At 34.5% G+C, this 14,855-nt stretch overlaps 1 protein-coding gene across 6 annotated transcripts in view; it reads left to right on the top strand.

Moving 5' to 3' along the window:
• Positions 1–14,855, top strand: part of LOC112853127 (phospholipid-transporting ATPase ABCA3-like) — a 182,119-nt gene that overhangs the window by 149,438 nt on the left and 17,826 nt on the right. For all 6 annotated transcript variants that reach the window (XM_086692808.1, XM_086692810.1, XM_086692811.1 and 3 more), the window contains 3 exons: positions 5,726–5,904; positions 13,825–13,950; positions 14,181–14,375. In XM_086692808.1, coding sequence (XP_086548934.1) covers positions 5,726–5,904; positions 13,825–13,950; positions 14,181–14,375 — 500 coding nt within the window. The remainder of the gene's footprint in view (positions 1–5,725; positions 5,905–13,824; positions 13,951–14,180; positions 14,376–14,855) is intronic.

The following is a 14,855-nucleotide window of genomic DNA, read 5'->3' as shown; positions in this document are numbered from 1 at the left end:
TAGTGACATGGAAAGTCGAGTATTACTGAGTCTCCATAGAAGCATGGAGTATTTTGTACAGAAAAATAGAAAGGTTCCAGTTTCTCCATATCCTCTCCAACAATTGTAATTTTCCATTTTTTTTATTATAGTCTTTCTAGTAGGTATGAAGTTGTATCACACTGTTGTATCAATTTGCATTCAATGACCAGTGATGTTGAGCATCTTTTAATGTGCCTGTTGTCCATTTGTGTATCTTTTTCATAAAAGTGTCTATTCAAGTTCTCAACTCATTTGAAATTGGGTAATTGGCCTTTATATATTCTGTAAAGTAGACCCTTCTTTGATATGTGGGTTGTAAATATTTTCTCCCATTCTGAGGGCTATCTTTTCACTTTCTTGCTAGTGTCCTTTGATACACAGCAGTGTTTCATTTTGATGAAGTCTAGTTTATTCACTGTTTTTTTGTTGTTTTTTGTATACTTTAGGTGTCAATTGCTTAATCACAGGTCACAGAGATTTATTCAATGTTTTATCCTAAGAGGTTTATAGTTTTAGCTGTTACATTCAGGTTGTTGATCCTTTTTTAGTTGATTTCTGTATATAGTGTGAGACAGTGTTCCAACTTGATTCTTGTACATATGGATATCCAGTTCTTTCAGCATCGTTTGTTAAAAAGACTATTCATTTCCCCATTTAATTAACTTGGCACTCTTGTTGAAACCAGTTGACCTCAGAAGCATGGGTTTATTTCTAAACTCTCAATTGTATTTCATTGATGTGTATGTCTGTCCTTGTTTCAGTATCACCCTCATCTTGATTACTTTAGCTTTGTAGTAAGTTTTGAAATTGGAACTTGGCTATGTCTTGATATTTGTTTTGCAATTCCTTATACATTTAAGAATTACCTTTTTTGAGGGTGGGGAGGCACCTGGGTGGCTCAGTCAGTTAAGTGTCCAACACTTGATTTTGGTTCAGGTCATGATCTCATGATCATTGACAGTGCAGAGACTGCTTGGGATTCTCTCCCTCTCTCTCTGGTCCTCCCCTGCTTGTACTCTCTCTCTCGCTCTCTCTCTCTCTTTGAAAATAAATAAATAAAGTTTAAAAAAAAGAATTACCTTTTTTTAAGACCCAAAAAACAAATCTAGTAGGATTTAAACAAATTTTATTTATTTATTTATTTATTTATTTATTTATTTATTTATTTATTTATTTATTTTATTTATTTTTTGAGAGAGAGAGAGAGAGAGAGAGAGAGAGAGAGAGTACTCAAGATGCATGCACAAGCAGAGGAAGAACAGAGGGAGAGGGAGAGAGGGAATCTTAAGCAGGCTCCACACTCAGTGTGGAGCCCATCATGGGGCTTGATCTCATGACACTGGAATCATGACCTGAGCTGAAATCAAGAGTCAGACACTTAACTAACTGAGCCTTGCAGGCACCCCAGAATCTGTAGGACTTTTATTGACATTGCCTTAATTCTATAGAACAATTTTGAAAGATTTAATACCTTTACAATTTTGATTTTACAGTCTATGAACTTGGTACATTCCTTTGCTTATTTAGTTTTAGCCATCCATCTATTTACTTATGCCTTCTGCATTTTTATTTAATACTGTTTATTTGTTATTGGTTTAGAGGTATTATAGATATGTTGTTAGCTTTATTCCTACATATCTTTTGATGTTATTATAAATGGTATCACTTTTGAAGAGTCATTTTTCATTGTTTTTTGCTGATATAGAGAAATAAAATTAAAGAGCTCATTTTTTGTATATTAAACTCCCTAAAATATTTTATTAACTTTAATAATTTATGAGTAGATTATTTTTCATTTTCAATGGGTACACTCAAAGCAGCTGCTAATAAGGACACTACTTTTACTGCTTTGTTAAGGACATACAATTTAAATATAATCAAAGTGGTGATAGCCGACATCCAGTTTCACTCCAATTTCAGAGAGAGCATCTTCACTGATACTGACTATATGCCCTATTTCACACAGCTTTGATGAGTCAGAACTGAGATTCAAAGGGATCCTACTTTTTGGATTAAAAACATTTTTTGTTTTTTTTTTTCTATCCTGTGTTTAGTAAACCTTTTTTTTTTAAAATCACAAAAAACTGTTCAGTTTTTCTTAAGCTTCTGTTGAGATGGGCAAATGATTTTTCTCTTTGTTTTACTGAATTACATATTCTGTTGAATTACATAAACGGATCTTCTAATGTTAAATAATAAAAAAATTAAATAGACTGAATAATTACACATGGAGATTATTGATCATGTTTCCTTAATAAAGATAGAATTATTTGGGTGTCCTATTAATACTTTGGGGAGAGGAATTAATAGAGTTTTTGTAGAATCCTTTCATTTACCTAAATTTTCAAAATCATTGGAGTAAATTTGTTTATAATATCTTCTGGGTTTTTTTTTTTTAATGTTTATTCATTTTTGAGAGACAGAACATGAACAGGGGAGGGGCAGAGAGCGACACAGAATCTGAAGCAGGCTCTAGGTTCTGAGCTGTCAGCACAGAGGCCAACGTGGGGGTCGAACTCATGAACCATGAGATCATGACCTGAGCTCAACCAACTGAGCCACCCAGGCACCCCATATCTTCTGGTATTTTTAACACCTGTGAATTCTATAGAACTTATCATTTTCACTTATGATATTCTGAATTTTTTCCACCCACATTGTTTCTTGATAAGTCTTACCAAAGTTTTATCAATTATTTTAGTCTTTTCAAAAAACATGTTTCAGGGGCACTGGGGTAGCTCAGTCAGTTAAGTGTCTGACTTTTGATTTCGGCTCAGGTCATGATGTCACAGCCATGAGATCAAGTCCCACAGCTGACTTTGTGCTGAGTGTAAAGCCTGCTTAAGATTCTCTCTCTTCCTCTCTATCCCTCTCCTGCTCGCTCTTTTTCTCTCTCAAAACAAGAAAAACAAGAAATAAAAAACAAGTTTTCACTTTTGTTGATTCTTCCTATTGCATGTTTATCTCCTAAATTACCAATTTAAGCTCTTTATTATTTTCCACATTTTCCATTTTGGGGGATTAATTTTCTAACATCATAAGATGGGTTCTTAAATCATTTATTGTTAGCCTATCTCCCTTTCATGATAAGGATGGATCGCAGTGGGGTTTGGGAGGTTTGTATTTTCCTTGCTTGTATTTTCTGAACTTCCTGTACTTGTGAGTTGATCTCTCATTACTTTTATAAAATTCTCATCTTGGGAAGATATCACTTTTGAGAAGAACAACCTAGACGACAGAATTATCCCTTAGAAGCTTGATTATGTGCAAAAAGAAGGAAAATATAGCAATAATGGATAGTACTGCAGAAACAGAAGGTTATCAGGAAATCAGAAAACTGTATCCACATTACCACCACACTACCACTACCACAAGCAGAAGGACATTTATTAAAGAAATTACATTTCACTCTGCCAACAAAAATCCTTTCATAAACTAAGCAACCAAGGAATCAGCCCAAACTTATCATCACTACTCCATAAAATTATTGTTTTGATGGTTCATGAAAATTCCCAGTTCACAACAGAGATAACCAACATTCATAAAAAGCTAGTATGGCTAGAAGACAAAAATAACACATACTAGAAAATAAAATTTAAAAAGCCACAGAGTTAACTTAGTTAGAAATATACATATAGTGGGGTGATATGTGAGAAGTGAAGCAAATATGGCTAAACATCAACATAGTTGATACTAGGTGGAGGGAATGGTCTTTATTTTATTATTTCAATTTTACTTTATGTTTGAAAAAAATTTTTTCAATGATAACACGGAGGGAAAGACACTCCCGTAGAATACATAGAGCATGATACTATTTCTATAAAGTTCAAATTTGAGAATTAAACAAAATTTTATTTACTTACATATATAACTTTATATATTTACATATTTCATATATATTTAATAGTCTACTTGTATTTAAATAAAATAGGAATGCAGAATACAATTCATCATAGTGGTTACCTGTGGAAGATGGAAATATATGAAGGAGCATCTAAGTATTTTAAAATTGTTTATAAACTCTTAATTTGGAGACTGGGTTCATAGATTCCATTATGATATTATGCTTTAAATCTGTACATATATAGCATATAATATGCATGAATCAAGTATTTTTTATTTAGAATTCTAAAGTATGAGGAATAGAAAAGGTAAAACAATACTAGATTTGATGGTCTAAGCAGGAATCTCAAAGGATCCCCTGATAAATTATTAGGCTTTATAAGCCTAATATTGTGGTTGATTACTGCAAAATAAATACAAACAGAACATTCAATTGCATTTCTGTACATCAACCGTAAACACTTAGAAAAGTATTCAAAGGCAAAGCTGGAACAATTTCAACAACAAAACAAGGTAGTATTGGATTTGTAACTGAAAGTATAAATTGATAATATGAATCTGTTTTGATATAAATAAATGACTAAATAAATAATGATGGATAGAAGAAAAATTCTCCATAGAGTTTCAATCATTTCAATTTATGTAGATATTCCAACCTCTAGGAGGTAGAGGATAACTTCCCAGTCCATATTTGTGAGATGTACATTTTGACTTCCCTCCAGAGAATAGAGAGCACAGACAAGGGATGAGAGGGAGTAACTTTACAGCAGAGAAAGCTGACAAACACAATCTCAACCACGTGATCAAGGTCAACATTAACAGTGACAAGTCACACTGGTAGTGTGTACATTTTATTGTTGTTGCAATAAAAATATCACTTTACTTCTGTGAGTTTCCTCCCCCAAATCCATAATCCCAGTCTAATAATGAAGAAGAAAAAAAAGAAACCATTAGACAGGTCCCAAATGAGGGATGTCCTATAAAATTCCTCACCAGTACTCCTCAAAACTGTCAATATCATAAAAAAAAAATAAAGAAAATATGAGAAAATGTCACAGCTAAGAGGAACCAAAGGAAACATGACTACTAAATATAATATAGAATTCTGGACTGGTTCACAGAAGAAAAAAAAATAACACTACGTTAGAAAAAAAAGGAATCCTGAAAATGTCAGAGACTTTAGTTAATGGTAATATTTGGTACTTATTAATGATAATATTTATTCATTATTGTAACATACCATACTAATGTATGTTGCTAATAATTAGGGAAAGCACATGCAGAGTATGTGAAATTCTCTACATTGTCTTTATAATTTTTCTGTAAATCCAAAACCATTCTAAAGGATTGACTTTTTTTAAAGGAGGGAAAGTATATAGTTTTCTTATAACAAATTCTGGACTTTTTACTCAACTTCTCAAGACAGTTCAAGAAGTATCACTAATGGTCATTTTTACCTTTTAAATGCAAAATGTTACCTTTTGCAAGAGTACTTGCACTTTAATACTGGCTTCTAATTATTGGTTTAAGATTTCACACTTTTGAAAGGACTTGGAGCATTTTTTCATGGCATGTAATAATAAGCATATCAATAAATATATTAATATTCATCTGCTTAGCTTACTTGATTACCATACATTATATTCATGAAATTAGCCTTCAGAATTCATTGTTGAATATTAGTGTAGCAGGATAATCACTTCTCACACTCCAAATAGTTTACTTGTCTCAGTGTAGCCTAATGTTTCATTCCACCCTATATTTCTTATTTATTGTTTTCTCAGGCCTTGTTCATAGTGTCAATGTTCTGTACTAATCTCTCTCTCCACCCCACCCCAACCCCCACCCCCGCCATCCTCAGATACTGCGAAGAATCTTTATTCTTTGGAAGAGAAAATGATTGGAAAGTACATGATTGTAATGAGTATCACAGGCTTTATTTGTCTTCTCTTGCTTTTCTTTTTGGACACTACTTTGTGGAAGCTAAGAACATTTCTCAGTCAATATGTTTACTTTGGTATCTATAAGACATTCAGGAAGGTAAGTAATTAAGCATGATCCTTAAGAATAACTCCAAGAAAAGGGAACATTAAGCCTGAAAAGCATGTATCTATATATGACTATCTCAAGGTAAAAGAAAATCTATGTTCACAGAAATATGTTTTCTTTTTTTTTTTTTTTTAATTTTTTTTTTCAACGTTTATTTATTTTTGGGACAGAGAGAGACAGAGCATGAACGGGGGAGGGGCAGAGAGAGAGGAAGACACAGAATCGGAAACAGGCTCCAGGCTCTGAGCCATCAGCCCAGAGCCTGACGCGGGGCTCGAACTCACGGACCACGAGATCATGACCTGGCTGAAGTCGGACGCTTAACCGACTGCGCCACCCAGGCGCCCCGAAATATGTTTTCTTAAATAAAACTCATTGAGGTTTAATTTACCTACAATAAACTGTATTTGTTTTTATTGTTTCAAAGCACCAAATTTTGTGTTTACTAATTTCCTTTATTGTTGACTATTTTCTCTTTCATTGATATTTTTGGTCTTTATTTAAAATTTTTTCTTCCTGCTGCTTGCTTTTGGCTTACTTCTCTCCTTCTAGCTTCTTTATGGAAAGACTGAAATTACAGGTTTTAGGTCTCTCTCCTTTAATAACACAAACATTTAAAGCAAAACATTTCTCTGCAAACACTCCTTTAGATGTACTCTGAAAAAATTTGATTTTGTACATTTTTGTTATCATTCAAATGTTTTAAGTATTTTTAAAATTTCCTATACGATTTCTTTTTTGATGCATGGATTACTATAAAAATCTGTAAATAAATGTAAAAATATTTGGAAAGTTTCTAGATATATTGTTATTGATCCCTCGTTTAATTCCTTTGTGGTTAAAAAACATACTCTGTAGTGAATTTTTTTAAAAACCATTGATAATTGCTGTATATGGCTCAGCATGTGACCAATATCGGTATTGTGCCATGTACATGTGAAATAAATGTGTACATTTGTTAGTTGTAATGTTCTATAAATATCAATTAGGTTATGATGGTTGATAGGATTGCTGTATACCTAGTCTCTAGCTGATATATTTTTGTCAGATTTATTTTTCAATTGCTAAGAAGAGTGTAAAATCTCCAATCCCAGTTGTAGGCTTATTTCTCCCCTTTAATTCAGTCATTTTAAAAAGTATATTTTGAATCTCTATCATTAAGCCAATAGACATTTATTATTTTATGTCTTTCTGATTAATTAAATTCTAGAATATCTGGTAATGACATATATCTCTGGTACTATTTTGTTAAGCCTATTTTTTTTTGTCTTAAAGTCTATTTCCTATGACATTAATATGGCACCTTCAGTCTTGTACTTACTTTCTCATGGTATGCCATTTTACATACACTTATTTTCACTGTATTTATTCTGACTGTAAATAGCATATAGTTACATCCTAATTTTTTATCCATTCTGATAATCTCTGCCTTTTCAATATGAGCATTTAGCCCTTCATTGATAAGTTTGTATTTCCACCTACCACATACATATATTATTTGTTTTCTGTTTGTCCCTTCAGATTTTTGTTTCACTGCTTTCCCATTTCTGCTTTTCCTTGGATTATTTGAATATATTTAGAATTCCACTTTAATTTTTCAATTCACTCTGTAGCTATACTTCCATACTTATGTTTAATGATTGGTGTGGGGTTTACAAAATAATATATAGTTCTTTCTTCATAGTCTGTTTAGAGTTAATATTGTAAAATGTAGAAAATGTGAAACCATAATTTCTGTTTCTATCCCTCACTGTTTTTAATGCTATAGTTGGTGTATGTCTTACATCTATATATGTCTTTACATAATTAACCATGAAAAATAATACTATATTTTGCCTTAAAACAGCATGTATTTCAAAGTAAGTAATAGAAAAAAATGATTTTATATTCACCTAGATATTTAGCATCTCTGGTGCTGTTCATTCTTTCCTGAATATATGAGTTTCCCTCTGCTATGGTTTTCCTTTAGACCAAACACTTACTTAAGCATTTATTTTAGTTAAGAACTAGAGAAGAGCTATGTCTTCTTTTATCTGAAAATATCTTTATCTTTATTTGTGGAGTATATTTTTGCTTTCATTAGAAGTCTAGGTTGATCTTTTTTTTTTTTTCTGGGCACTCTATATGTAATATCATTTAACTGTCTTCTGGTTTCTTTTATTTCAAATACAAAGAGGTAGTCATTCAAACTGCTTTCTCTTTTATGTAATGCACTGTTTTTCTTTGGCTGTTTTATTTACGAGTTTCTCATTATCTTTGGTTTCCACCAATTTGACTATTATGTACTAAGGCATAAAGCCAACTTAGCTAAGCCAGAACCTTATTTTCCAGAATCCCCTTCCCTGTATTATCCCAATTTAGAGTTGTTACAGAAGGAGATTCACATGAGATTTTGAAGGCAGAATTGAAGCAGACTTAGACTCAGTCTTACAGCAGCATATCTCTCTTCTTAACTTGTCCACTCCAACCTATACTAGCAGCTGTGCATAATGCCACTAAAAAGAGTATCATCTAACATAACTCTAGTCACAATTATTTACTTAGGATAAGTCAGGGAATGGCAATGTCATTTTCCATGATTAGATACTTTTTTTTCCAAATACTTGTTGTATTGCCGTGTTTAAAAAACAAAGTAACGAATATCGAGCAATTCATCTTACTGCATTTTGCCTGTACATGTTTATATTTTATTTTTAGTAAGTTTTAAGTTTTTTATGTTTATATATTTTTGAGAGAGAGACAGAGCATGAGTGGGGGAGGAGCAGACAGAGAGGGAGACACAGAATCCAAAGCAGGCTCCAGACTCTGACCTGTCAGCACAGAGCCCGACGAGTGGCTCGAACTCACAGACCACGAGATCGTTACGTGAGCCGAAGTCATACGCTCAACCGACTGAGCCACCCAGGCGCCCCATATTTTTACTAACTTTTAAATTTTAATTCCAGTATAGTTAACATAAAATGTTATATTAGTTTCAGGTGCACAATAGAGTGATTCAAAAAATTCTATGCATTACTCAGTGCTTATCATAAGTGTACGTTTTTTTTTAATGTTTGTTTGTTTGTTTGTTTGTTTATAGAAAGATTGTGTGCGCAGGTGGGGAGGGGCAGAGAGATAGAATCCCAAGCAGTCCCCACGCTTTGAGTGCAGAGCCCAACCCTACAAACTGTGAGATCATGACCTGAGCTGAAATCAAGAGTTGGACACTTAACTGACTGTGCCACCCAGGCCCCCCTACCTTGAAGCATCTTTAGGGGCACCTGGGTGGCTCAGTCGGTTGAGCCTCCGACTTCGGCTCAGGTCATGATCTCGCAGTCCATGAGTTCGAGCCCTGCGTCAGGCTCTGTGCTGACAGCTCAGAGCCTGGAGCCTGTTTCCGATTCTGTGTCTCCCTCTCTCTCTGACCCTCCCCCGTTCATGCTGTCTCTCCCTGTCTCAAAAATAAATAAACGTTAAAAAAATAAAATTAAAAAAAAAAAAGAAGCATCTTTAGCAGGATAAGTGTACTCTTAATCCCCTTCACCTGTTTCACTCATACCCTCCACCAATCTCCCCTCTGACAACCACCAGTTTGTTCTCTATAGTTAAGAGTTTCTTGGTCAGCTTCTTCGTTTCTCTCTCTCTTTCTTTATTTTGTTTCTTAAATTCCACATATCAGTGAAATCATATGGTATTTGTCTTTTTCTGACTGAGTTATTACAATTAGCATTATACTCTCTAGCTTCATCCATATTTTTACAAATGGCAAGATTCATTTCTTTTTTATAGCTGAGTAATATAGATATAGATATAGATATAGATATAGATATAGATAACTTCTTTATCCATTTATCCATATAGATGTACATATATAAAAGTTATATGTATACACACATGTATAAATATTATATATATATGTGTGTTCATACATATATAAAAGCTTTATATATAAATATATATGTTTTATATAAACATATATAAAACTTCTTTATCCATTACTCAGTTCATCTCTCCATATTTTGGCTATTGTAAATAATGCTACAATAAATGTAGCTGTGTATGTATCCCTTTGAATCAGTGTTTTTGTATTCTTTGGGCAAATACTCAGTAGTGCAATTGTTGGATCATAGGGTAGTTCTATTGGTAACATTTTCAGGAACCGCCATACTGCTTTCCACAATGGCTGCACCACTGTGCATTCCAACCAAGAGTACACAAGAGTTTCTTTTTATCCACATGCTTGCCAACTGCTGTTGTTTCTTGTGCTGTTGATTTTAGTCAGGTGTTACTCTTGTTGGGAATCTCTTATAAGTGACAAATGTTTTTCTCCTGGTGATTTCAAGATTGTCTCCTTGCCTTTGGCATTCAGCAATTTTTCTGTGTACAGATATATTTGTATTTATTGTAGTTGGTATTCACTAAGCAGTGGATGTATATAATGTTTTCCATGAAATTTGGGGAGTTTCAGCCATTTCTTTAAATATTTTTCTGCTTACTTCTCTCTTTTCCATTTGACATTCCCATTATGCATATATTGATGCACTAAATTGTATCCCACATTTCTCTGAGGCTTTGTTCATTTTTCTTGATTGTTTTTTTCTCCATCTTCAGGTACCTCTTTGTGTCTATCTACAAGTTTTCTAATTCATTTTTCTACCAGTTCAAATTTGCTATTGAGCCCTTCTAGTGAGTTTTTCATTTTAGTTATTATAGTTTTCAACTCCAGAACTTCCACTTGATTCTTTTTTTTAATTTCTATCTTGTTATCATTAATCTTGATTTGAAAAAAACATTGTCATAATACTTCCCTTTACTTCTTCAAGCATGGTTTCCTTTCCTTTGAAAATATTTATAATGGCTACTTTGAAAGTCTTTAAAAGTCTTTGTCTGTTAAATCTTGCATCTGGTCATTTTCATTTTCATAGGCAGTTCCTATTGCTTGCTCTTTTTCCTGTGTATGGAACACAGTTTCCTGTTTCTTTTATCTCAATTTTTGCTGAACTCTGGATATTTTATTTATTTGTTTACTTACTTATTTTATTTTTTTTTTTTAAATTTTTTTTTCCAACGTTTATTTATTTTTGGGACAGAGAGAGACAGAGCATGAACGGGCGAGGGGCAGAGAGAGAGGGAGACACAGAATCGGAAACAGGCTCCAGGCTCTGAGCCATCAGCCCAGAGCCCGACGCGGGGCTCGAACTCACAGACCGCGAGATCGTGACCTGGCTGAAGTCGGACGCTTAACCGACTGCGCCACCCAGGCGCCCCAACTTACTTATTTTAGAAAGAGGTCTTTTTTATTTTAGATAGAGAGAGAGTAGGGAGAATGAAGTGGGGGGGGGGAGAGAGAGAGAGAGAGAGAGAGAGAGAGAGAGAGAATCTTAAGCAGGCTCCACACTCAGCATGCAGCCTGATGTGGGACTCAATCCCACAACCCTGGGATCACGACGTGAGCTGAAATTAAGAGTCAGACCCTCAACCAACTCAGCCACCCAGGCACCCCTGAATATTTTAAATGTGTATTGGTTCTCTAGGTATTGTTCTTTCCTAGGGAACTTTTGTCATTTGCTAGTTTGTTTAAGTGACTGGCTGGGATGTTTTTGTGAAGTCTATTTTCCTTGTAGTGTGAAGCATCTGATATTATTCCTCAGAGGATGCAGACCTGGGCATGGGGGCACTAACCCTGAAATGACTGTAGTTTTAAGGTCTCTCTTTGTCTCTTTCCATATCCACACCCAACTGTTAAGCTCCACTAATTGCTGGCTGATTTTTTATTTCAACAATGTGTTCTCCTAACACATAAATTGCTCTATTGATACATCCATTAAATTTGAGCTTCTTTGCAGAAATAGCTTGAGGTCAGTATTCAAGATTTGTTTCACCCAAGAGGGCTTTTCATGGCTGTCTCTTTCCCTGTTTCTTTCTAGTAGGGTAGCTAGCCTATGGTTAATTTATATATCTAATGAAGCTACCAGTCATTTCTTAATTGCTTTACACAAAACCACCATTGTTTTGAGAGTATCTTTAGGCTTGAACTTCTCTATCCTGTTTTGAATGAAGGCAGTTCTATGGGGGAGAATATATGAGCTCTCTGTTTTACAACCTAACTCTATCCCTGGGTAAAATTTCTGAGCCATGGCTCCAAACTTAAAGACAGAGACAGTGGTATGCTTCTTTCTCTTGTGTGATATCACTGTTTCAGGAGCTGGGTACTCAGTAGGGAACAGTGGTCTCTGGTCTTGTTGGCTTACCTCTCCCAGCATGAAGCCTCTGCCCTAAGAATGAACTAGAGTCCACATTACACCCAACGTAGAGGATCCTCCACTCCCTGTGTGGAGAATAGGTGGGAGAAGGGAACCCCAAATTCCCATTTACACCCACCCAGAACATAGCCTCTGCAAAATGAGAAATGCTGATATCCTGTGTCTCCCAGAATTTACTTGGCCTTCAATTGTAAAGGTGAGGGAAGGGGAGGCTTTGTTTTCATAGCTGCACCTGCCTGAAATGAAGTTCTTTTCTGAGCAATAGGAAGGGAGGGAGAGAGTGGGTTATGATCCAATGCCACAGGATTTCCCTGTTCTTACCAAGTTTAGTAGATTTATTGAATAAATTTTTCTTAATTTGCTATATGCCCTTAGGATCATTTCCAGAACCTTTAAATGACTATTATTTAGGTAATTTTCACCAGTTTCACTAGGGCACGTGTCCACATAACTCCTCAAATTGACATTCTGTTAGTTGTAAAATATTTCAGGGTGAAGTCCTACTGATTTTTTCCTTTCCCTCAGAGAGAAAGAGTTATTCTTCTTTAGGCTTTCACTGTTGAACATGCTGTACTTGTAATAAATCACACTTGATTGATCTCAGTTGTGGCTGCAGTTTTTCCTGAGGTGTCCAGTTCTGGAAAAAGCAACATGCTATGTAATCCTAATTTTTTAAATTTGTGTAAATAAAAATGAATATGTTCTGAATTGATTGGAAAAAACAGTCTGTAAAATTATGCCAAATTTCTGTTGTACCATCTTGATATCAGTTTCCTAAAGCTACTTGGTCTAGTCAAGAATAATAAAGAGCAATGTTATCTTGTAATATTTATCCTGCAAATATAGGCCATAGGGTCCAGGCATTTCTTAGGAAAAGTCTAGTTAAGCCTTGCTGATTTTCTTGCTTCTATTCCTGATTAATTTTGGAAAAAGTTATTCACTATTTAGAATTCATGACTGTTTTTTAGAATTTCCATTCCTCTTGGGATGATTTCCTTCTTAAAGATCCAAGTTATAAAAATCACTTCTCTGAATGCTTAAAAGAAATTCTGTCTTTTAAAAAAATAGCATATGATTTAATTGACATGTAGAATTAAGAAACAAAACAAGTGAACATAGTGGGGTCGGGGGGAGAGAAAGAGGCAAACCAAGAAACAAACTCTTAACTATAGAGAACAAACCAATGGTTACCAGAGGGGAGGGGAGTGTGGAGATGGGTTAAAAAGGTGATGGGGATTTAGGTGTGCACTTGTGATGAGCACCAGATGCTGTATGGAAGTATTGAATCACGATATTGTGTCCCTGAAACTAATATTACATTGTACGTTAACTAACTGGAATTTAAGTAAAAACTTAAAAAAATAAATTCTCTCTTTTAAAGATTTAAAGTACATATTGTAGCATGTTAATTCACAATATTTCTACTATGTGGATGACTTTTCCTTCTCTAATCTCTGCCATCATTCTCCCGACAAACTATTTATTATTCAAAACTCAGTCAAGTTGTACACGATGCTGAGGTGATATTCAAAGACTTCATGGAATTACTAAAATAAATCTTTGTTAACATCTTTGAGATTATCCCCAGTTTAGCTTTCATGAAACCACCCACTCTAGACCAGACACCTAAATAGAATTTACTTTTATGATTCTTGTTTTGAAAATATAGGAAAAAGTGTCCAAGGAACTATCTGGAGAATCCGATGATGAAGATGTACAAAATGAAAGACAGAGAATCCTGGGGCAGCCTAGGGAGTTGCTGAATTCTGCAGTACTTATTAAGGAACTCACAAAGGTAACATCATTCACTGGCCAATATATGCTGGCTTCATTTATCCCTAAGAACATGTCATTGGTGTCTGGGACACACTGTGGTTTGTCAGAATCTATGAGTATTTTTCCCAGTGTAATAGAAAAGTTCTTGTAAAACTGTCTGAAGTAGTGGTCCATAGAGATCTGAGAAATTTATTATATTTGATTTTCAAATATTCTTTACTATATTGTGTTTTCTGGCTTTTTTTTTAGATATATTTTAAGTACCCAGTCATTCTGGCTGTGAAAAATATCTCTGTTACAATCCAAAAGGGAGAGTGCTTTGGATTGCTTGGATTCAATGGAGCTGGAAAAACTACTACCTTCAAAATTTTGACTGGAGAGGAGACTGTTACCTCTGGAGATGTGTTCCTTGAGCAATTTAGCGTCACTAAAAGGCTCCAAACAGTAAGACATTATTACAGTCTAAGATATAAGAAGTTTGATGACTTGAGGTACAGGTAATGGGCAGATGCTGAAGATAATAGATGGCCATCATGAGAGACATTGATATTGATACTCTTGGCTCAGTAAGTTCTGGAGAGAGAAATAAATTTTTGAGGATAGGCAACAAGAGCAGAATCTAAGACATGAGTATCTTTTGTGTTCTTTGAAAATGTTAGATTAAAAGGCAAGTTCTATCAATAGTACATCTAATATATGCCAGACAAGGTACTGTAAGGAAGGAAAGACTGGGCAGAAGATGCAGTTCACATATAAGTGCAGTTCACTTATAATTGAGGTCTTCATGCACATGAGAGTTCTGGAACAGGATGGCCTTTCCAAGTGGTCCCAAATCAAAGCAAGATAGCTGTCCTTTGTATCTCTGAATCAGCCAGTCATTGGTTTACATGCCACCTGGGAAAGAGTGAATAATCTTGGGGAAAA

The sequence above is a fragment of the Puma concolor genome, chromosome E3 (assembly GCF_028749965.1).
Source record: "Puma concolor isolate L17-30 chromosome E3, mPumCon1.1.hap2, whole genome shotgun sequence".
NCBI lineage: Eukaryota > Metazoa > Chordata > Mammalia > Carnivora > Felidae > Puma > Puma concolor.
Note: the sequence above shows the minus strand (reverse complement) of the source record. Positions and strands in the feature narration are given on the sequence as shown.